The sequence below is a fragment of the Vicia villosa genome, linkage group LG3, assembly GCF_029867415.1.
Source record: "Vicia villosa cultivar HV-30 ecotype Madison, WI linkage group LG3, Vvil1.0, whole genome shotgun sequence".
Classification (NCBI taxonomy): domain Eukaryota; kingdom Viridiplantae; phylum Streptophyta; class Magnoliopsida; order Fabales; family Fabaceae; genus Vicia; species Vicia villosa.
Window position 1 is genome coordinate 18,222,822 of NC_081182.1, and position 22,198 is coordinate 18,245,019.

Here is a 22,198-nt window from a genome sequence, read left to right on the forward strand (position 1 = left end):
TGAGCAACCGAATTCACTTGGCGCTTTACAAACTTTACCTCAAAGTTGGGAAAATTATCCAATAAACTACGAATAGACGAAATAATAGAACTAAACTCAGAGAAACCATTAACATCAGAACAAATGGCATGAATCGTATTTTGAGAATCACTCTCAAAAATAATATACTCCAGATGCAAATCAATAGCACTAAGAATGGCTTCTTTGAGGGCCAAAGCTTCCGCTTCCAGGATTGGGAAGGAACCAAAATCCCAAGCGGTACCAGCAGAAAAAAAAATGCCCCATATGGTCTCGAATACACCAGCCCCTATTAGTAGTACCCCGATTAATATTAAATCCTGCGTCAACATTGCATTTTAATCTGCCTTCCAACGGAGGTCTCCATATCAGCTGATAAGGGTGCACATGATCTCGACTACCAATATCCTGAGCCACAAACCACTCCTGCCAACTACAGAAAGCATTCAAACCAAGTTTAGAATAAGCATCACTCTCATTGTTCCAAATCATGTTGTTACGGTTTCTCCACAAAATATCAATCATAACCGCAACTCTCCCTGCCAGCATACTATCCTCACTACTACAAATATCCAGAAGAACAGAAGCAACATCATCATGAAAATTAATAATGCGGGAATCAATAATATTGGACAAACCTGCCGATTGCCAACACCGATTAGTCACCGATTAGTGTTATTTAGTACAAAGTAATTTGAAGAAGAAATGCAAGAATGAATATGTGTCACTATTCTAGTGGTGAATTTTAAATTAATTTTAAATTTAACTTCCTTTTTAATAGGGATCATGGGGTTGTGGTAATAATGGATAGTTGGATTTATTCTTGCATTTCTTGTTTTTCCACTTTCTTACAAATAAGCATTTTTCTTTGCTAAATACTATAACTTGTAATATTTTATAATTTGATTTTAAAGATTTTTAATCGTACATTAATTTTGTTGTGATATTTTTTCCCTATATAGGGTGGCAAAATAGGTCCACTCATAAGTGCAGTTTGTCTGCATTTTTTAAAGAGGAACCCATTTTTTTTCCAGACTTTAGCAAATACATTAACATGATTTTGTAATTTTTAGTCTTAAAAGTATCATGCCCTCACCTTTATTGTTTTGCGACGGATCAAAATTTTTAGACTCACCCCTTCAACAATGTCCGCCCCGCCCCTGGTATGTCTTTGTCACCCCTACCAAAAATAATTTCTTCCTTAAAAATAGAGAGGATAATTGTTTAACCTCGATACAACCACCACCAATGTGCTGACTATATGACATTCCAACAATCAAAATTGCAAGCAGATGTTATTGAGTTATTTAAAACCATAGTCTGCATTTTCTTTTCCTTTCTGTTTTCTCTCCAAAAAACTTGTTACGGAGCTTCGATGATAGGTTGGATAAATCCGTCCCAATGATCACACATATTTTCTGCTTGGATTCAAATACTAAATCGGATCATAATTCATGACATGCACTGGTTTTTCAAACCGATGACTTTGGAAGAGAGATAACAACAATGTTAGAGTAAAGAGGGCGGTGGCAAACTTGGCAATGTTAACATCGATGACCAAGTCAGAGTCAAGAATTGAGGGGTGCAAGAGAGAGGTTAAGAAAAGTCAATAAAATGAAGTCTAACTTCAAATTAAATTGTCAAAAAAATCTTTGAATTATTAAGGATTTAGATCCTTTCATTCTTTGATTATGCTCGGTATAATCCACACTGATAAAGAAACTGGCCTAAAGAGAAAGAAAAAAAAAAACACATTAAGAAAATGATAACATGCACTAATTATTTAACAAATGCCGTGTATTAAACATAGATAAACTAAAATCAAATCGATAAATACTTGAGAAATGAGCTACGTAGTTCTCAGCTGCAGAATCATTAAACATACAACTATAGACATTCAAAAGCAAAATCAAATAATCAATAAGAAACAATTTCACATGAACTTAATCTAAACAAAGTTCTCCCTAATATCTCTCTACTTTTTCTTGACCCGAACTGTGTTTGTAAATAAAAGGTACCTTGCAGATTGAAGATGTATTAGTAGAGTGTAAACCCAAAAAACTGGCTAATAATGATGGCAAATCCAAGGGCTATTGCGATAAGGGAAGAAGCCCAAGTCAGCTTCTCTGTTATTCTAGGTACTCTATCCTTTAGTGCCTGGCTACACGAACCTATGAACACGGTATAACCTCCCATTGCAACTACGGTTCCAACTAAGAACATGGTGAGAAATGCAGCACCGGCCAAACGAGAAGGCAGAGCAAGGGCAGGCAATACCATCATCAATGCATCTGGTTGCAGTCCATGAACTATCCCTGTCGCAAATGTTGCAAAACCAATCTTCTTCTTTCGGGGTGATGGATTATTAAGTGATTCATAGACACCCACATCACACTCGCCATTTTCTAAGGCTACACATGGGGCAGCAGCTTCTGAAGCTTCTTTAATTCCCATAGCACCAATTACTAGCAGGGTTAAACCAACCACTCTAGTGCCCCAAGTTCGGATAATTTCAATGTGAAGTCGATCCTTCAATATTAAAAATATTAAGCCGAAGATAAGTTGACCAGCATCATGACCACAACCCCAAAGGGCTCCTACAGCAGCACTCTCCAATCTGGTGCGACCAATAGATAAAGGAGCCAAAGCAGCAAGGTGGTCCGGCCCTGATAGAGTGTGCAAACAGCCAGCAAAAAAACCAGTCCAAGCACTACTCAGGAGCTCAGTGCGGATTAATTTTCCCCCAACTGCAGCTGCAGCAGGACCTCCGGCAGCCGTTTGAAACGTTGCAAAGGCTGCTGGTACAATAGCTGGTTGAATTAAGAACGCTACAACAGCAGAGAGAATTACAATAGTCCGAGCTGTTATTGCCTGAGACAATATACATAACAATTTTTTAGAAACATATTTAAACACTGGACTTTTCAAAGATGTAAAACAAAATCAAACTGAAGAATGGAATATCACACATAAGACAATAAATTAAAATGTCAAGTCACCTACATCACCGTAATCTTCTAGTGAAACTTTTCATACATCCAAATTTCTTCCATGTTAATCCTCATGATTCATAGGCAAGAATATTTAATTGAAGAGCTAAGTTACTTAAGGAACGAAAAATATACAAAGCCTGTGAGAAAAAAAAACAATATGCCCTAGTCCCCAAACAGTGTTAAGATTTAATCAGCAACAGAACTGTTAAATTAAATTCAATCTAAATATAGCATGAAATTTAAGTTTCTACTCTGAAGCACGGACACCAGAAACACAACAATGACACCGACACGTCAACCCTTTTAATCATTTTAAAAGAATAACAAATGTCGGCGTCGTTTTCGGAAACCGAGACACTTTTTACATAAGTTTCAAGAAAGATCCTTCACCTTTCAATATTTTGGATTTAGTTGCATAAAGGAAAGGAATCAGATGCTACATCCATTGAAAAATCACACAAAAATGAAAATCACGTTTAAATATAAAAGTCGTATCCAAATCCCTACACTTTCCCTCTAAAGGCAAATTCCTAACTTCAGACTAGAATAACCAAATCATTGAATTTTAAAATACATACAGATCTCAATTTCAAAAAATAACCCTAATAAAATTAATAACCCTAATTCAGATAATCAAATGGAATTTCCCCAAGAAACAAACTTGAAACACAAATAACAACTAAAAAATTGACTTAGATGAGGGGAAAAAATACAACAATACCTTTGGTTTCTGGAAAGCCCCGGTTGCGATCTGAGTGAGAGAATTGGGTTGGGGTACCGAATTTTCGGAAGAAAGGGTTGGAAAGCTATTGGATTGTTGAATGGAAGATGATGATAATGGAGATGGATTTTGGCGGTTACAAGAAATTGGTGTGAAGAAAGAGCGTTTTGACGGGGAAAGATTGAAAGTTGATGCATATCGAAAAGGTGGATTGAAGAATGGTAAAGGTTTGAGGGTTTTGAGAGAAGGGGGTGAAGAAGATGATAGAAGCCTATCCATGCTTCTATCTATTTTTTTCAAAAGCACAAATGTAGTGCACAAACAATATTTCTTTCCTTTAATTAAGGTTTCCAAACCCTACCATTTTTCTCTTTTTTTGTTGTTGAAAATTTATTCATAATTTCAAATAATTTGCTGTCCAATGTGAAATGAAAATACTTTTTTTTTTATTAAAACAACTTCTATGATTAACTTTTACTTTATTCAATAATTCTAGTAACTATTAATTATATTTAATAAAAATATTCTAATAAATATTATTTTCTTAAAAATAAATAGGATACATTTTATGGGATGGCGGGAGGATTGATTATTTACTTGAATTGTATTTTAGGTTAAAGTATTTTTTGTCAATTTTTTTAATTAGAAAAATATCAATCAATAGTATATAACTTACATTTCTAACTATTACTTTAATTAACTTATTTCATTTTTTTTTCTAAGAACTTATTTTTAATTAATAATTTAATTATTATCTTTTAATTTTATTTATAACTGATATTAATTTTGAATAACTATAATTAAATTATTATTTTTTAATTTTATTTATAACTGATATTAATTTTGAATAACTATAATTAAATTATTATATTAAAAGCACTCTAGTTACATTTAATTCTAAATATCAATTAGTAAAACATATCTCATAATTATGTGGGATTTAATAGTTATTACATTTTGTTTATAGATAATCTACAATATTTTTTTAGAGCTTAGTTCACTCATACTATTAAAAATGATATTTTTCATATTGTTATTTATTTTTTGTTTCAAATTATTAATACTCTATTATTGTTAAAATCATTATCATAATCATCAGCATTTATGAATCTAGTGGTGAAATTGGGTAGAGGTGGGAAAATAGGCTCCTCCAATTTGAGTAGGTGAAATTGGGCCAATATTGATTAGTGAGTGATGTTGTTAGGTCCACGTTCAACAAATCAACATTCCATCACAATGTCAATAGACATGCGCTTGCTTATGCTAGGCACACGCCTGACAGGCTTTTGCCACATGCCATCATGCTCCATACAAAAACAAATTGGACAAGTAACACTTCAGTTTTCCAATTTCACCAAGTAACAACACTTTCTTTTAGTAGTTTCAAAGAGTCTAACTTGAATTCTTAAGTGTCTAACAGTGTATTTATAGGTGAATTTATGGAATGGATTGCATGAATAGGTAATGTACTCTTAATTTTATTGGTTGTATCTTTTGTAATCTTCTTGCCTGCTCCTCGAACAAGTGCTAGTGCGGAAGATGGTGGTGTAGCTGTAAAAGATATTTCAATGTTAAAGTAAGACAATATGATAACAAGTGACAAGTAAGTAGGTTGATTGTTTGATCATGTAAGAAGGGTGAACCATTTATTTAGATAATGGAGTGATCTCTTAGAGCATCCACATCCATGCTATCCAAATTAGTGGTATAAATGGATCCTACTTAATTTATTATATATTTTTTACACTTTTCAATTATTTTACCACTTCACTAAATTTTCCAAACATCCATACCACTCACTTAAAATTTTAAATTGGGTCCCACTTGTCTCACAATTATTCTAAACTACCGTGGTATTATTTGGCACCTGTGGACTGTGGTATAGAAATTTAGTCTAATTTAGATTAAATAATAATATTTTCTGACACATTGTAGCTTTACAACACAATACTACCACCGATGTGTATGCTCTTATACGCTATATATAATCATTTAAATTAGGGAGATCTCTAAGATCATCACTCGATAAGTATGAGTCTATTCTTGTAGCTTATTACAAATATTGTGGCACTTATCAAGTTTGAATATGTGATCCATATAGTACGAAATTATGTGAACATGTTGGTGCTTCTAGATATTTAATCAATAGGCATGTTAGTTTGTAGGAATGACCGGTGTGAGTTATTTTGTTGTATCACTTTGCTTGATGGATGATCTATGATGTATTTTGGATTTGCCTACTGATCGTACCTGATCAGACGGATCGTTAAGGCCTGCTCGGATGTTGGATCTTTGTGAAGTGAAAGGGGAGTGTACCTGCAAGGTACTCCGATGCCAAAGTAAGAAGACGAGCAAAGGAGTGCAAGTACAAGCTAAAGGTTAGAAAGAATTGAATACCTGACCCTCTAGTGAAAGAGGGTATTTATAGCCCCCAGCGCTGGGTCATGATCTCGCTATTGGGCTGGATTTCCAGGCCCAACTAGGAGACTGCTAGGTTTCCTAGGCGGAAATACCGGAGGTGCGTGAGTGCCCTCTGTCCTGGTTAACCGCTCCGAAGTTCAAGGGAGACGCGGTCTTTTAGGAACCACGTGGACTCCGTATTATTCGGGGGGTTGGAAGTGAAGGAACCCTACAAGGAGAAAGGGGTCCTCGGTGGAGAAAGCGCTCGCGAGGAGCGCCATGCCGAGCACTAGACTGCTCACGGGAAGCGCTTGTGCCGGGCACGGTGAAGACGAGCACTTGATTGCTCTTTGTGGGACATGGAGTGGTTTGGGCTTCCAAGGCTAAGTGGGCCGAAACTAGATTGGGCCGAATCATGGCCCAGTCCAGAACAAGAGCCCCCAAGTCGGAGTTCCGAGTAAGGAGCTTCGACTTCGCCAGTGGTCGGCCCATGTCCAGTTGATCCTCATTTCTCAATCGCGCTCGGACGGAGCTGTTCACGGTGGGAGACGAGAGACCGCGCGTGACCCTCACTCGCTGACGTGGCATTGAGTAATGATTGCCTAGGGGTAGATGGCGGCGCCTAGGGAAGGCTGTGTCAGCCGACGAGACGTTTCATATTCCGAGCGTTTCTTCTATAAAAGGGGATAAACCCCCTCATTTGGGATTTTTTGTTCTCCGTTTACGTGCTCGGCTTCAGCGTTGATTTTTCCAGGCTTCCATCGTTTGACAACGCTTACTTGAAGGATTACGTTCAAATCTGTTGGAAACATGTCACTATCAGGTACGGTTGATATTTAACTCTAGGTTATGTACATCTTTCTTTGTTTTTATGGAATTTATAGGGTGCGTTTCTGCCGTTTTGTCGTCTAAGTCGGCAGTTTCTCCTCGTGATATTCAAAGGCCATAACCGTCTCCTCGGGTTATTCAAGCGATGCCCGGGATGGGTTAGTAGTATAGTTGATTTTTCCGTCACTGCCCGGTGCCTTCGTGATTTGGCTCGTCAAACCCATGGGTCTGGCCGACGAACTCATGCTTTCCCTTGGCTCATTCATAAATACATTCGGCGCGTTTAAGGATTGCGTCGATCATGCTGCGTAGGACACGAGCGCGCATGTTTTGTTTGATTTTTGCTAAGTTTAATGGGGTGAGCCCTCGGCTAGCAACCAAGTGCATCTCTGACGAGGGGTTTAGCCGGGGGCTTCGGTGCCTGCCGCTCTACCCTTTCACTTGTGTCGCGGTGGAAGGGTGGATTTGATGGACCGTCGGATTCACTTTTTCCTTCTGCATGCAGGTGACTCCCATTCAGGATCTAGCTCGTCGTCAGGGTCGAAATCTAGCTCGTGGGCTAGTTCGCGGGAGACAACTGCGAGTAGTTCCGATGTTGAGGTGATCAAGGTTGACATCTCTCATCTCGGGGCTATAGAGGAGAGGGAAGAACAGAAGGGTTCCCCTAGTTCCGGTGCCGAGGAGGTAGTTCCGCCGACCCCACTCTTCGACTATGAGTGTGAGAGTAGTGTCGATTGGGTGGCCGACGAGCCTCTGACTGTGGTTTCCCGATACACCGAATCTCTGAACCAGGCATTCAGGGATGTTGAAGATAGGGGGCCCAGCGACCCTCTAAATTTCCAGGTCGGGTGTCCGTCTAAAAATGATCAGATCTGCTCTCGTTTCGCCGGGGATAGTTTTGCAATGTATGAGTATGTGTTCAAGGAGCTAGGGTTCCGCCTTCCTTTCACCAGTTTTCAAGTTTCCCTGCTGGCCGGTCTCAGATTGGCTCTGTCTCAGCTACATCCGAACGCCTTCGCCTTCATGCGCGCGTTTGAAGTTGTTTGTGATTATCTGGGAATCGGGGCTACTACTGCCCTGTTTGGTCGTTGCTTTCGTGTTCAGAGGCAATCGACCAGTGGGCGATTTAGTTGGGTCTCCTTCAAGAATGTTGACCGTAAGCTTTTCCAGATCTGCGTCGATTCGGTGAAGGATTTCAAAGATCAGTATTTCGTTGTTCGTCTTCAAAGCTGAGAAGCTTATGCTCCGTTGGCTCGGATGGTGACGGTCCTTGACGAGGATGAGAGGCCCGAGCGGGACGAAACCGGTGCGGTCAGGACCAAGCTTTGTAGCATGTTCCCTTTCTTCTGGTTGAGGGGGCATTTCGATCTTCCTCCCAAGAGTTATGCCTGTGATGATGCGGATCTGGATGAGCAGGAGACGGCGTCTTACGCGGTCTTATGCAAGTACGTGGATAGCTTCTCACTGACCTGGTGGGTGACGAGGAGTGGTGAGCCTGTATAAGACGTGGATGGTGTAGCGAAATTTGAGGTGCGGGACATCAACACGAAAGCTCTTCTGTCCTGCAGGACACCCGAGGAGACTAGAGCGCTGCTAGGTGGTTTTTAGGATATTTTTCTCTTGTTCTTCTTTAGTAACGCCCTTTGCTAATCTGTTTGTTTTTTTTTTCACATGCCATGCCGGAGAAGGATGAGAAGCTTCTGAAGATATCCCATGATGCGAGGAGGGTCCGAGCAAAGAACAAGAACCGGTCAACTACTTCCGGAGATAATTCAGGGTCGGCTGGCTCTCCTCAGGTGTTCACGGAGGGGGAGAAAACTCCGAAGAAGATGCGCACGGCTGAGGCGGCTCGGGAAGAACCGTCGAACTTGGGGCCCGGCCGTGGATTCTCGCTCCCTCCGTGCTTCAAAGAGGGTCAGTTCTTCGAGAAGTATCCTCTGTCTGTCTCCCCGGACGAAGTCCGTCGCGTCGAGGGAATGACTGCTCCTGCCCGTCTCAAGCAGCTTGCTTGCGATACTGCTGTGGTCATGAGGGTCATGGAGATGGCTCATGTGCTCGCGAAAGAAGGCACTATTTCCGCTGATGCCTTGAAGAAGGCGGAGACTGACAAAAAGACTGCCGAGGAAGAGGTGGCTAAGCTGAAAGCGGCTTGGGAGAAGGCGAGGAAGAGGATCGAGGATATCATTAAGTAGAAGGATAAGGAAGTGGAGGCCGAGAAGAAAAAGTTTTCTGACCTCCAATAGTCCTGGGCGCCGGCGGCGGAGGAATCCTCTGATGTAGCTGTGCTAAAGACCAGGATCGAGTTTGTCGACAAAATCGACGACTTGAAGCTCGAACTAGCTGATATGGCCGAAGCTGGGTTTAGGAAGGCAGTTCAGTAGTTGAGTCTTCTGAACCCGGGGCTAAAGACAGACAATATTGGTCTTGCGTCGAGGATCGTGGATGGTCAGATTGTGCCCGGCACCCCTGATGAGGAAGAATGAGATTTTTCTGTTCTGATATTCTGGGCCTGCGCGCCTGTGTTTTCTTGGCCTGCGTGCCTCTTGTTTCTTTCCTAGATTTTAGGGCTATTGCCCGGGATATTTGGGGCCTGCGTGCCCGTCTATTTTGTAACATTCGGATATCACCGGCCAGTTTGGTCGGGTTTTAATTAACTCCCTACCTTTAAATCTTGTTTATATTTTGATTTTCCTCTCTGTGTTTAGAATGTTTATTGCTGCAGGAAATTTGTGATCGGACCATGTTTGTACTCCGGGTGAGTGATATTACACTTAGAAGTATTTTGTTTTTGGACTATGCTCGGCCTAGGTTGATTTTCCGGGCGTGTGGGGTACGACCCGGGTGCGCAGAGCAGGTGTGCGCTATTAGCGAGCACGAGACCGCGGTCAGGGCCAAGCGCTCGCGGCGTGAACTGTCCCATCGCGAGCTGGGATTCTGCCATGCAGGTACTGCCACGGTGGGTATAGGTGTAGAGTTCCCCGTGTAGCCGGTTCTATTCCTCGGTTGGGAGTTCCGACTGTCGTTGTCGTGGAGAGCTCGCGTTCGTACCATGACGCGAGTCCGTGCCCGGTTGCCCTCTCGTGTTCGAGAGGAGCGCTTGGGGAGTGTTAGCTTGTTTCAAGCTGTAATAGCGTCTGAGTTTTTCAGCATTCCAAGGCCGAGCTAGTCTTTCACCGAGGAGGTTCTCAAGGTAGTAGGCGCCATTCTCGGTTTTGTCGTAAACTCGGTATGGGCCTTCCCAGTTTGGGGCGAGTTTGCCCTCGCGCGAGTCTTTCATGTTCCTGCAGAGCACTAGGGCGCCGACTTCGAACTCGCGTCTGATGACTTTAGTATTGTGGCGCAGAGCTATCTGTTGCTTTAGCTTGGCTTCACGGAGGGAAGACCCTGTTCGGATCTCTTCGACCATGTCCAGTTATTCCCACATAGCCTCGTCGTTGAGTTCTTCTTCGAGAGGAGACTCGGTCTGACGAGAGGGTTCTCGGATTTCCACGGGAATTACGACTTCGGTGCCGTAAGTTAATCTGAACGGGGTTTCGCCTGTGCTCGAATGAGGCGTCGTTCTATATGCCCAGAGTACGCTGTGTAGTTCCTCGACCCAAGCTTTCTTAGCTTCGCCGAGTCTTCGTTTCAGCCCTCGGAGGATGACTCGGTTAGCCGCTTCGACTTGCCCGTTTGTTTGGGGGTGTTCTACCGAAGTGAAATGATGTTTGGTGCCGAGCTTGGCCACGAACTCTTGGAACTTCCGATCGGTGAATTGGGTGTCATTATCGGTTATTATTGCCTGTGGTACCCCGAACCGAGCGAGTACGTTTCGTTTGTAAAAACAGAGTACGTTTTGGGCTGTAATCTTGGCGAGCGCTTCGGCCTCTATCCATTTAGTAAAGTAGTCTACGACGACTACCAGGTATTTGTTTTGGTACGATCCCACTGGGAACGGTCCGAGGAGATCCATCCCCCAGGTGGAGAAGGGCCAGGGCGACGATAGAGATTTAAGCTCGTTTTGGGGAGCTAAGTGCATATCGGCGTGGCGTTGACATTTATCGCATTTATGGGCATGTTCTTTGGCGTCTTGTTGCATGGTCGGCCAATAGTATCCGGCCCTGAGAGCCTTTCTCGCCAATGATCGGCCGCCGAGGTGTTGGCCGCTGATCCCCTCGTGGAGTTCCTGCAGTATTTCGAGCGCTTGAGAAGCGTCGACGCATTTGAGGAGAGGGATGGAAAATCCTCGCCGGTATAGCTTATTCTCGACGATGACGTATGAGCAGGCTTGCCTTTTTATCGTGGAGGCCTCCTTCGCGTCGGTCGGTAGTTCGTCTTTTGTAAGGAAGTTGTACACCGGGGTCATCCAGTAATGAGCGTCACCTATGGCGAGCACTGGTAGGTGGGGTGCACTCTTATCTACACTTGGCCTTGATGATATTTCTTGGATTACTGATTTGTTTCCGTCTTTCTTCCTCATGCTTGCGGGTTTGGACAAGACGTCGGCCTAGGGAATTGTGCTCTCGAGGTATATGCTCGACTTCTACCTTTGCAAAGTTTTTCATTTTAACTTTGACCAGCGCGAGATACTCGACAAGCACGTCGTTTTTAGCTTGGTAATCGCCGTTGACTTGGGATGCGACGAGTTGGGAGTCGGTGTAGATCTTTACCTCCCGGGCACCCACATCCTCGGCGAGTCGTAGGCCCGCTAGGAAGGTTTCGTATTCGGCGTGGTTGTTCGACGTGGTGAAAGACAAAACTAAGGATACTTCAATGATAAGTCCTTCGTCGTTTTCCAGGATGATGCCGGCTCCGCTTCGCGAGCTGGAGGCGTCATCTACGTAGATGGTCCATTTATTCTCGACAGGAGGAGGGGAGGTGGCGATCGAAGTCATCTCGGCTACGAAATCGGCCAGCGCCTGGGCTTTCAGTGCTTTTCTGTTTTCGTATTGAACGTCGAATTCGGATAGCTCGAGGGACCACTTCAGCATCATCCCGGCCATATCTGGTCGGCCGAGGAGTTGTTTGATCGGTTGGTCGATGTCATACCCCAAAATTTGCCCTCCTCTATTCATCTTCAATGGCTCAAGCTTCAAAGGCTTATTCAGGTCACTCTCTCCTAATCAAAGATCTCCAAAACTAGGGTTTTCATTTTATCAAAGGATTGTGAATATTCAAGGCCTCAAATGGATCTCAAGGTATCTCACATATATCAAAGTATCTTCATGTCAATTATCAAACTTCAATCCCAAGGCATTCCCATTCAAAGGCTCAGGTGATCAATAATCGACTATGTTGACCTAAAAGTCAACTATAGTCAAAGTACAGTCAAAAATCCTGACTTTTGGTCAACATCAAGTATTTGAAGTGATATCCATCATTTGATCAAAGGTTGATCATGATCCATTAATAAAAACTCGGAAATGAACAAAGAAAAGGTTCAAATTAGGGTTTTTTATAGGGGAAAGTCAACTCAACTTTGACCGGTAATAACTCTCGCATGGTTTGTCAAAAATTCTCCAACCAAAGCCTATTCTCAAGGAAATTTCATCCTCTACAACTTTGATGTTTAGCCCAAGATCAATAAATGCACCTTTTGGGAGATATGGACAAAAACATTACAAGTCCCTTTTAAAAGTCAATAGAAACACCTTTTGAGTCAAAGCTCATAACTTGAGCATGGAAGCTTCAATCAAGATGAAACAAAAAGGGTCATTTAGAGGACACTTTGGGCTTTCTAAAATGATCAAGAACGCATTCATATGATTAAAATTGAGAGAGATGCGCATGGTTGAAGTTGGGCAATTTTCAAGATATGCATGAAACCCTAATTGCTCAAAACTTGGTTTTTGAACTAATGGGCCTAAGATTTTCACTTCAAACATATTCATGACCCAGATGAAGACCTCTAAATCCATCCCCATATTTTCATCATTTTTATTATATTTATTTGAATTTTATTCAAATTAAAATGCAAATAAATTAAATAAAAATATAAAATAGATGGATAAAATCTATGCTTTGGTATTGGATCATATTTGCAGCCCAATTAACACCATGAGGGTCCACAAAAACGTGCAAAGCTAGGGCATAAGGAGATACTTCAAAAATAGCAACTTTGGTGTGATAACTTTCTCTAATATTTTAAGGGTTTAAAACAAGAGACCAAGCCCAAAAAGAAACCCTAAAGGGAGGCATATATATTCTAAAATATGGACAAGGAGAGGGGGGAGGAAAAGAGGGGCAAAGGGAGCTAGGGTTTAAAGATACAAAATTCCAAGAAAAGTGAGAAAACTGGTGTTCGATTTCTAGGACTTCCACATCAATTTCAAGCGGTGATTCGCATTCCTAAGGCTCCCAGGAATCAGGCCAGGTCTTTATGATATCTTAAGCGTCCCCAGAATCGTGGTACTCATTTGCACCCAAGGTACGTTTTTTTGAAACTCACATTCGCTGATTCACGAAGAACTAACAAGTTGCAGGTGCATAGTTGCGTTCATAAAGCTATTTGGGGCAGGATGGACGTAAAACATGGGTGTTTCGTGGCGTGAATCATCACCTGCCATGGTTAGGGCACGAAGCTTCTGCTTCGTCGTATCCCTTGCTACAGCGATTTTCAGCCAAAACAGAGGCCACGATCAGATTCGCAGGCCTTGGTTTAGGGGGGGTAGGGTTAATCTTGGAATGTTATTCTCCATATTTTGCAGGCGTGGCTATCGCGCCAATCGGAGAAGGAGGCGGAAACCGCCGCACACGGCGGGTCTGAAAAACCAGGATGGAGGTCAGAGCGTGCGTGGCGTTCCCAAGGAGCGCGATTGGTCAGTCAACGCTGCTACTCTGGTCTTCTCAAACTCTGATTGGATGCGCAAACAGCTAATGGGACCCACGCGCTGGTTGTTTGATTTTCTATCAATGGTGTTTATTTTCATATTTATTTTCTGTGTCTCATATTACTAACAGCATACAAAAGCAGTGCACTTGGTAAGGCAAAACGACTTGTAACCAAGAAGATGGGGGTTCGATCCCTGGCATCTTTGGTTTTTTTTTCATTTTATCTGAATTAAGGTTCCACAGGATCCAGTGTGGTTCACATAAGGCATACATGATACTCCCTCATCTCCCAACCATAGGATCTCCTATGATTCAAATCTAACGCCCAGGGAGATGCAAGCATACCATGGACCTTTGCAAGGCTGTCACGCAGGATTATTATCCAGGTTTTTTTGTTTATTATTTTATTAGTTTATAAACTTGTTTTATTTATATTATCTATTTTAGTTTTAGAAGTAAATTTAGGGTTTAATTAATTTAATAAATTAAGATTAGACTAATATTAGGATTTTGGATTTATCTCCCGATTATTCGATTATTTCAAATAATTTATTTAATTGGTGTTAATTATTTAAATAAAACCCGAGAAATGTTATCATGTATTAGGGTTTGCCCCACCCCATTGGCCAGTGGCCAAAGTATTAGGATTAGGGTTTTCTATAGGTTTTAGCCAAACAATAATAGAATTTAATTTATTATTCGCTTCGATTAAATCAATTGATCGCAGTGGGTAGTAATTATTTAATCGTTTAAATAAATATAAATTAAAATACATTTTATTTTGCTAAGTGGTTTTAACCAAATCTATTGGTTACGATGATTAGCATACCTTTTAAAACTCGTTATTATTTGTAATCGAATCTATCGATTATGAGGGATAACGATAAAAATCAATAATTAATTATTAAAACACATCAATTTGCTAACGGTGATAATCGAACCAATCGATTAGAATAATTAGCAATGCTTTTATTAATCTGTTAATTATGGTGATCAAACCTATTGATCATCGCGATTAATAGTACAAATTAAAATCAGGGTTGTACGCCCAAACATCTAAAACACACTAAACCACGACACTACGAATTTTCATCCTTTTCAATCAGGCAATTCAAAATGCCTTTCAAATCACAACTTCCAAAACTACGATAGGCCATTCAAAAAGCCTTCAAATCAAATCAAATTCCAATTCTAAGGCGTACAACCTTGTGCCCGAACTACGTTGACTCTGATTCTCCCTAAGGAGATACGTAGGCACTTGGCAACAAGGCGAGTCCCCCTCCCTAAAATCTCAATTTTCCCCTACTCAATATTTTAGCCATAAACCTTCACCTTAGATTCAAAGTCAATAGGAAAGGGTTGAGGGTGCCTAACACCTTCCCTTAACCCGAATATAGTATCTTACCCTGATCTCTGTACTGCGTAGGGTTTCCTATTCGCCCTTCAGAATAGGTGGCGGCTCTCTAAGTTATAATTTTTAGGGCAGGTTGCTACAGTCGGTTCGGACGACGATGGTATGGGCGAGGAAGTAGTATCTCAGTCTTCGGGCGGCTATTATCAACGCCAGCGCGACTTTCTTCGTTAGAGACGGCTAGGTAAAGGTATAGGGTCTCGTCGTTTTCCGGTCGGGAGAGGACGGGTGGCTCCGAGAGGACTTGTTTGAGGTGGGATAGTGCTTTTTCGCACTCCTCGGACCATTTGAAGGTTGCTTCCTTGCGTAGTAATTTAAAGAATGGGAGAGCGTGCTGGGCGGACCTCGCGACGAAACGGGACAGTGCTGTGAGCATCCCGTTTAGGACTTGGATGGATTTCTTATTGTTAGGTGTGGGGAGTTCTGAGAATGCTCGGCATTTATCCGGGTTGGCCTCTATTCCTCTTTCGGTTAAGTAGAAACCGAGGAACTTGCCTGCCCGGACGCCAAAGGTGCACTTCTCTGGGTTGAAACGCATCTTGCAGGACCTGGCTTGCTCGAATACTCGTTCGAGATGTGTGGTGTGGTCGGTGTCTTCTCGGGATTTGACGATCATGTCGTCCATGTATACCTCGAGGGTGTCACCGATCTCTCCTCAGAATACCTTGTTCATCATTCGCTGGTAAGTGGCTCCGGCATTTTTGAGTTCGAAGGGCATTACGTTGTAGTAGTAGTTGCCCGACTCGGTCATGAACGCCATGCACTGCTTTTCGTACCTCGTCATGGGGATTTGGTTGTAACCAGAATAAGCATCCATAAAAGACAACAATTTATAATCGGCCGAGTTGTCGACCAGTCTGTCAATGTTAGGCAATGGATAAGCATCTTTGGGACAAGCCCGGTTAACATCAGTATAATCAACGCACATTCTCCATTTCCATTAGATTTTTTAACTAGTACAACGTTTGAGAGACAAGTTGAATACTTGGCCTCGGAAATGAAATTTGCCTCTAGGAGGTCTTTTACAGCTTTCTCGATAGCCTCCGCTTTCTCGGGAGACTGCCGACGCATATGTTGAACTACTGCCTTTGCGGCTGGATCAATGGAGAGATGGTGGCAGGCAACCTCAGGGTCGAGTCCGGGCATTTCAGCTGCGCTCCAAGCAAACAGGTCGGTGTTGGCGCGAAGGCAAGCTACGAGTTGTTTCCTCGGCAGATCGGGGATGTCCTTGCCGATCTTCACGGCCTTGTCAGGGTTGTCGCCCAGCGGGACGAGCTCAAAGTCGCCGTCCGAGTTAGGTCGGACGGGATGAGTTGTCTTAGGTTGCGGCTCTTCGCCGTTCTTCAGCTCTTCTTTTGTGAAGCGAGCGTCGAGGTCGACTGAGCTGACGTTGGTTGGTTGCTGAAGATCTTCTCGAGGAGGCTTGTCTTCGGCTCTTGGTTTCTTGTTGGAGGTGGAGGGAGGAGCAATTAGTTGTAACCCCTTCATCGACGCGTCGAATATCCTTCTGGCTGCTTCATCTTTAGGTGCACGGTCGAGGGGACGGTCGTGAGTTCATCTAGAGTGGGGCGTCCGATGATACGGTTGTAGAGAGTCTTGCAGTCGATCACCAGAAATCGTGTCTTAACCTGTCTGGAAGCTTCTCCTTCCCCGAAAGTGACTATCAGTTCGATGTATCCCCAGGGTTTGGTGGTCGTCCCGTTGAAACCCTGGAGGTCGGAGCCTACATACGGAGTGAGGTGGGAGTCGTCCAGCTTGAAGGTCTGAAAAAGATGAGAATACATGATGTCGACCGAGCTTCCCTTGTCGATCAGGATCCGTTGGACATCAAAATTTGCCATCCTCGCTCGAACGAGTAGGGGGATTGTAGCATTTAGGGCTCCGGCGGGGAGCTCTTCGAGGTAGAAGGTGATTGGGTCTGACTTCTCTCTGAACTTCTAGAGGGTTGGGCCGAGGTCTGAGTTGGCGCTGATCAGCTCGTCGAACTTTCTCTTTACGGAGCTGATCGTGAGAGAACCTGGATCCCCGCCATTAGAGATGACCATTGCGGTCGGGAATCCTTCCCATGCGCTCAGAGCGGAGGTTGCTCCAACTGAAGGTATGTAGTCCTCTGGTCGCGTGATGGATAGAGCAACTTGCAATGGTCGGCCATCTGGTGAATTGTCCTCGTCAGAGTTCCTAGGTCCTTCTCTCCGGGAAGATTCTCCCTTCTTCATGTATTTAGACAGACGACCCTCCTTAATCAAAGTTTCGATGGCATCCTTAAGGTGTATGCACTCGTCGGTCAGATGCCCATGACTCTTGTGATACTTGCAGTATTTAGATTTTTCGGTCCCCGGCCAGGTGGGGTTTAGCCTCGGCGGCTTGACGTTGGAATTTTTGAACTCGGTGCTCTTGCACTCGGACAGAATACGCTCGCGTGACACGATCAGGGGGGTGTACTCATTGAAACGACCAGATGGCCCCCTATGTTCTTTTGCGTCGCGGGACCGGTCATCTTTTCTCTTTTCGTGGCCTCGGCGTGAAAGAGAGCAGTCTTGGTTTGAATTGCGGGCAGCGTCATTGCCTCTTGAGGCCTTCTTCACGGCTGCTTCGCCTTCCTCGAAAGCAATGTAAGCTTGGGCTTTGAGGAGGAGGGCGTCCATGGTGCGCACCTTCTCAATTTTGATGGCCTTCTTGAAGTCGCTCCCTGGGAGGAGCCCTCGTTCGAGGAGGTACCTCTTCATATGGTCAGTGGTCTGCACCTAGACGGCCTCTTTGTTGAACCTGTCGAGATATTCTCGGAGAGGTTCGTCGGTACCCTGGATGACAGCTTTGAGGGTTGCTTCAGATTGCGGTTGTCGGCGGGAGGCCGTGAAGTGGTTGGAGAAGAGTTTCTTGAGCTCTGCCCAGGAGTGGATGGAGTTGGGAGGAAGGTTCCTGTACCAGGTCATTGCTCCCTTTCTGAGCGTGGTTGGGAATATCCAACATTTGATGGATCCTCGGACCACGTGATAATCCATGACGGCTCCGATGCTCCGGATATGGTCGTCCGGATCAGTGGTTCCGTCATGGGGATCCAGGGTAGGGGTTTTTCCATTCCCCGGGGCAGGCGGGCTCGTCGGATCTCTTCCGATAGTGGGCTGCGGAAGTCTTCCTCGTCACTTGGTCCGGGGGAGGTTGAGTGTCTTCCACGGTTGCTGTGTTTTCGCCGAGGTTTTTCTTGTGATTTTCCAGAGGTTTTGCGATTGTCCTCGGGAGGAGAACGCTCGTGGGTCTTCACCACGATCTTGGTGGGGCCTCGGTGATCTTGATCAGGAGAAAGACTTCCAGTTTCTTCCACCTCAGGCTTCTGGTTCTTCCTGCTCTTTCGCGGAAGAGAGCGAGAGTAGGATCTTCGACGACGGCACCTTTGGGTGGGGAGCGCGAGGATGAAGGTGATCAGCGGCGATGCCTCCTCGGCGGGGAGCGAGAGGAGGAGGGGGAACGCGATCGGTGGCGTCTCCGCGGGGGAGACCGCGATCGTCGCTTCCTTTCCAGCCTGTCGATCCGCTCACTTTGTTGTTGGATGAGGCGGTTGGTCTTCTTGAGGGCCGCAAGCAAGAGGACAATGGTGGACTCAGTGTCCTCGGGGGCATCGACTTCTTCTTGGTCGTCCTCATACTGGGTTCTCTACCTCTGGGAGGTGTGAGTGAAGGAAGAGGCTCGTTGCCCGTCCTTGGAGTCAGCTTCGTTGTTCTGGTTTCGAGCTTGCTCTGGCCTATTATGGACTTGAGGCTGCTCGTTCCTGTTGTTTTGAACTTGCTCGCCCCTGTTGTTAGCTTGCTCGCCCCTGTTGTTTTGAGCTTGCTCGTTCCTGCTGGGTTGGGGGATTTCATGCCTTGGTCTCCCTTGCCCGTCAGCAGGGGGCTGTTGTCACTCTCGTCGATGTCGATTATGTCCTTCAATAGGGGTACCGTGAATGAGAGGATCGAGGTGGAAGGGATCTGGAGTTTGGTTGGTGTTGTTGTTGCCGGCCATGATGATCGCAGGATGAATTAGCTTTGATCTTTGTTCGTTAAAGACGGGGAAGCTTGGTTTCCCACTGACGGCGCCACTGATCGTACCTGATCAGACGGATCATTAAGGCCTGCTCGGGTGTTGGATCTTTGTGAAGTGAAAGGTGGGGTGTACGTGCAAGGTACTCCGATGCCAAAGTAAGAAGACGAGCAAAGGAGTGCAAGTACAAGCTAAAGGTCAGAAAGAATTGAATACCTGACCCTCTAGTGAAAGAGGGTATTTATAGCCCCTAGCGCTGGGCCATGATCTCGCTATTGGGCTGGATTTCCAGGCCCAACTAGGAGACTGACAGGTTTCCTGGGCGGAAATACCGGAGGTGCGTGAGTGTCCTCTGTCCTGGTTAACCGCTCCGAAGTTCAAGGGAGACGCGGTCTTTTAGGAACCACGTGGACTCCGTATTATTCGGGGGGTTGGAAGTGAAGGAATCCTACGAGGAGAAAGGGGTCCCCAGTGGAGAAAGCGCTCGCGGGGAGCGCCATGCCGAGCACTAGACTGCTCACGGGAAGCGCTTGTGCCGGGCACGGTGAAGACGAGCACTTGATTGCTCTTTATGGGACATGGAGTGGTTTGGGCTTCCAATGCTAAGTGGGCCGAAACTAGATTGGGCCGAATCTTGGCCCAGTCCAGAATACCTACTTAGGCTCATAGTCATACCATTACACAACTCCCATAAATTCTTAGCTATTTAATATGTAATGCATATAAATATCTCAAATCTTATTTTTAGTTTCTATAAAAAAATGATATATTTTGATTCCTATAAAATTTTTATAGATTTAGTTTTGGTCCCTATTATATTTTAAAATTGTTTAATTATTCTTAGACTTTTAAATTTTTTCATACATATTTAGAATACTAAAAAATATTTTTTCATCATTTAAAATTTTTTAAAATGAGAAGAATTAAATATAATTTTTTTAAAATTTCAAAAGATAATGATAAAAGTAATAAAAATTTCGACTTAGAAATCAAATTTTAAATTTCTTTTTTTTCGATAAACTTTTTATAACTTTCTAAACATGTCTGTAAAATAATTATTCAAAAATATATATTGATTTAACAACATAAACTAAAACTAATGGCATAATAATTTTGTAAGGACCAAAACATGTCTATTTTTATAGGAATCATAAATAAAATTTATTAATTTTACAAGGACCAAAAACATATTTAACCTAAAAAGTATTAAAGTGTGAAAATATTTTATACTTTTTTTAGATGGAATTTTTCTAAGCTGGGGTGTAGCACCGATGTGGTACTTTTGGTCCGTTAGACTTGAAGCTCAAATATGAGGTGGAAGTTTAAGCATTTTGTTGGATCGCTATGTCACTATTTGCATTTGTTTGTGATTTGTGTCATGACATATATGTACCAACTCATTTTGCTAACATAATGATGAGCCTGATACTTTTAAGGCGTGATTAAAGTTCTGTAACCTCAGTGATTGAAAATGGATTGTTCATAATTATTGATGTATTTTTGTCTGTTGTTCTTTTGATTTTCTTTTTTTATAGGTAAAATGGAAGCAAGATGACTGGAACATGTTGCGTGACATCTTGATATGTGTGCTACACTGATTGAATTCTCATTCACTTTAGATTTGTTGAAGTCCAAGTTTCTGCTAAAGTTGTTTGATAAAAAGATTTGGTTGTAAGCAACTTGTTTAGCAAGATGTCTAGAACATGTTGTTTGACATCTTGATACGTAGACTGCTCATTCTGCATTACTTGATCGCTTTAGTATTTGGTTAGAAAATTCGTATTACTTATGGTATAATGAGAAGTTTACTTTAGTTAATCTAAATCAATTTGGACAAGATTTTATTCAAATAAGAATATTTGATTTGATTGGATTCATATTAAAGAAAAATTTGTTTCAAATTTATTTTATTCAAGATTGTACTGAAATTGGATATGCAAAAATATTGATTGAAGATTTATTCCATGAAGAGATTTAATTAGATATGTTTTAATTATAAGATTTGGATTTGCACTTAAACTTCTATCTTTATTAAAGTATGATTTAGTTTCTGCAAGAGATTTATTCTAAATCGTTTACTTGAGAAGCTGAAATTGTAATTTATATCAAGTAAAGATTTTATTTGATTTGTTCAAGATTCAGAATTTTATTTGATTTGGAAAATATCTTATTCTAACAAGATTGCATGTGGAATGCTTAATTTGTATCAATCAAGGATCTTAATCTTTGTAATAAAGATTTGATTGATCATGCGTTTTTCTTGGAGGATGTGATATGAATCAAATACAACAAGAAGGATCAAGAGATTCATATTTATTCAAAGGGATCAATCAAGATTAGATATCATCATTATTGAAGAATGATCTCATGTGCCTTTTAGAAGTGTGAAAGAATTCATGATGGGCTTTTGGAGTTAGACATTTGTGGCTACATAAGGAGTTCATCTCCTTTGTGAAACCCATAACTTTAGAGAAAAAACTAATTTATAAGAGAGTTTTTGTGGAGTCTTGTCTTTGAGTTTTTGTTGTAATATTTTGTTCGTAGATACTAATTCTGTAAGCTGGAGAACAAAATATTCGTGTGTCTTTAGTTGTTCCATCTTTCAATCATATTGTAATTGTCCAAACACAGGGAGAGTGTTTGAGTGAAAGTGAGAGGGGTCTCTTACTTAGGGGGGCCTGAACAAATCTTCATGGGTAGTATTAGCAAAGTGGTCTTGAATTGGGGGAATTCATAGTAAGCTCATTTGTCCTTTTGACTATTAGGGAGTGAAGTTGATATATAAGAAGTCCTTAATAGAAATTCACGGGTAATATTAGGAAGAGAGACGTTGAACATTTGTACTTTTACAATGGAGAATGGATTTCCTTTCTTTGGTTGAATGTCCCTCAGATGTGGTGACGTTGCACCGAACAAGACTAATAATTCATTAGTTACTAGTATTTTTGCTATTATTATATCTGCCGCGTAAGTATATTGTCAAACACATTGGGTCAGACA

At 42.6% G+C, this 22,198-nt stretch overlaps 1 protein-coding gene across 1 annotated transcript; it reads right to left on the bottom strand.

The window, feature by feature from the left end:
- Window positions 1-1,829: 1,829 nt before the first annotated feature.
- Window positions 1,830-4,053, bottom strand: LOC131660488 (chloroplast protein FOR GROWTH AND FERTILITY 2-like). Its single transcript, XM_058929730.1, has 2 exons — window positions 3,733-4,053; window positions 1,830-2,889 (listed from the first exon to the last, which is right to left on the bottom strand). The coding sequence occupies exons 1-2, from the start codon at window positions 4,009-4,011 to the stop codon at window positions 2,056-2,058; spliced, it is 1,113 nt and encodes a 370-aa protein (XP_058785713.1). The 5' UTR covers window positions 4,012-4,053; the 3' UTR covers window positions 1,830-2,055.
- Between the last annotated feature and the right edge of the window lie 18,145 nt (window positions 4,054-22,198).

What these genes read in the sequence shown, in the direction of transcription:
- LOC131660488 (XM_058929730.1), bottom strand. Translation starts at nt 4,011, where the DNA reads ATGGATAGGCTTCTATCATCTTCTTCACCCCCTTCTCTCAAAACCCTC. An exon ending in GGGCTTTCCAGAAACCAAAG is followed by an intron (nt 2,890 to 3,732) that starts GTATTGTTGTAT and finishes ATATTGTCTCAG; the next exon opens with GCAATAACAGCTCGGACTAT.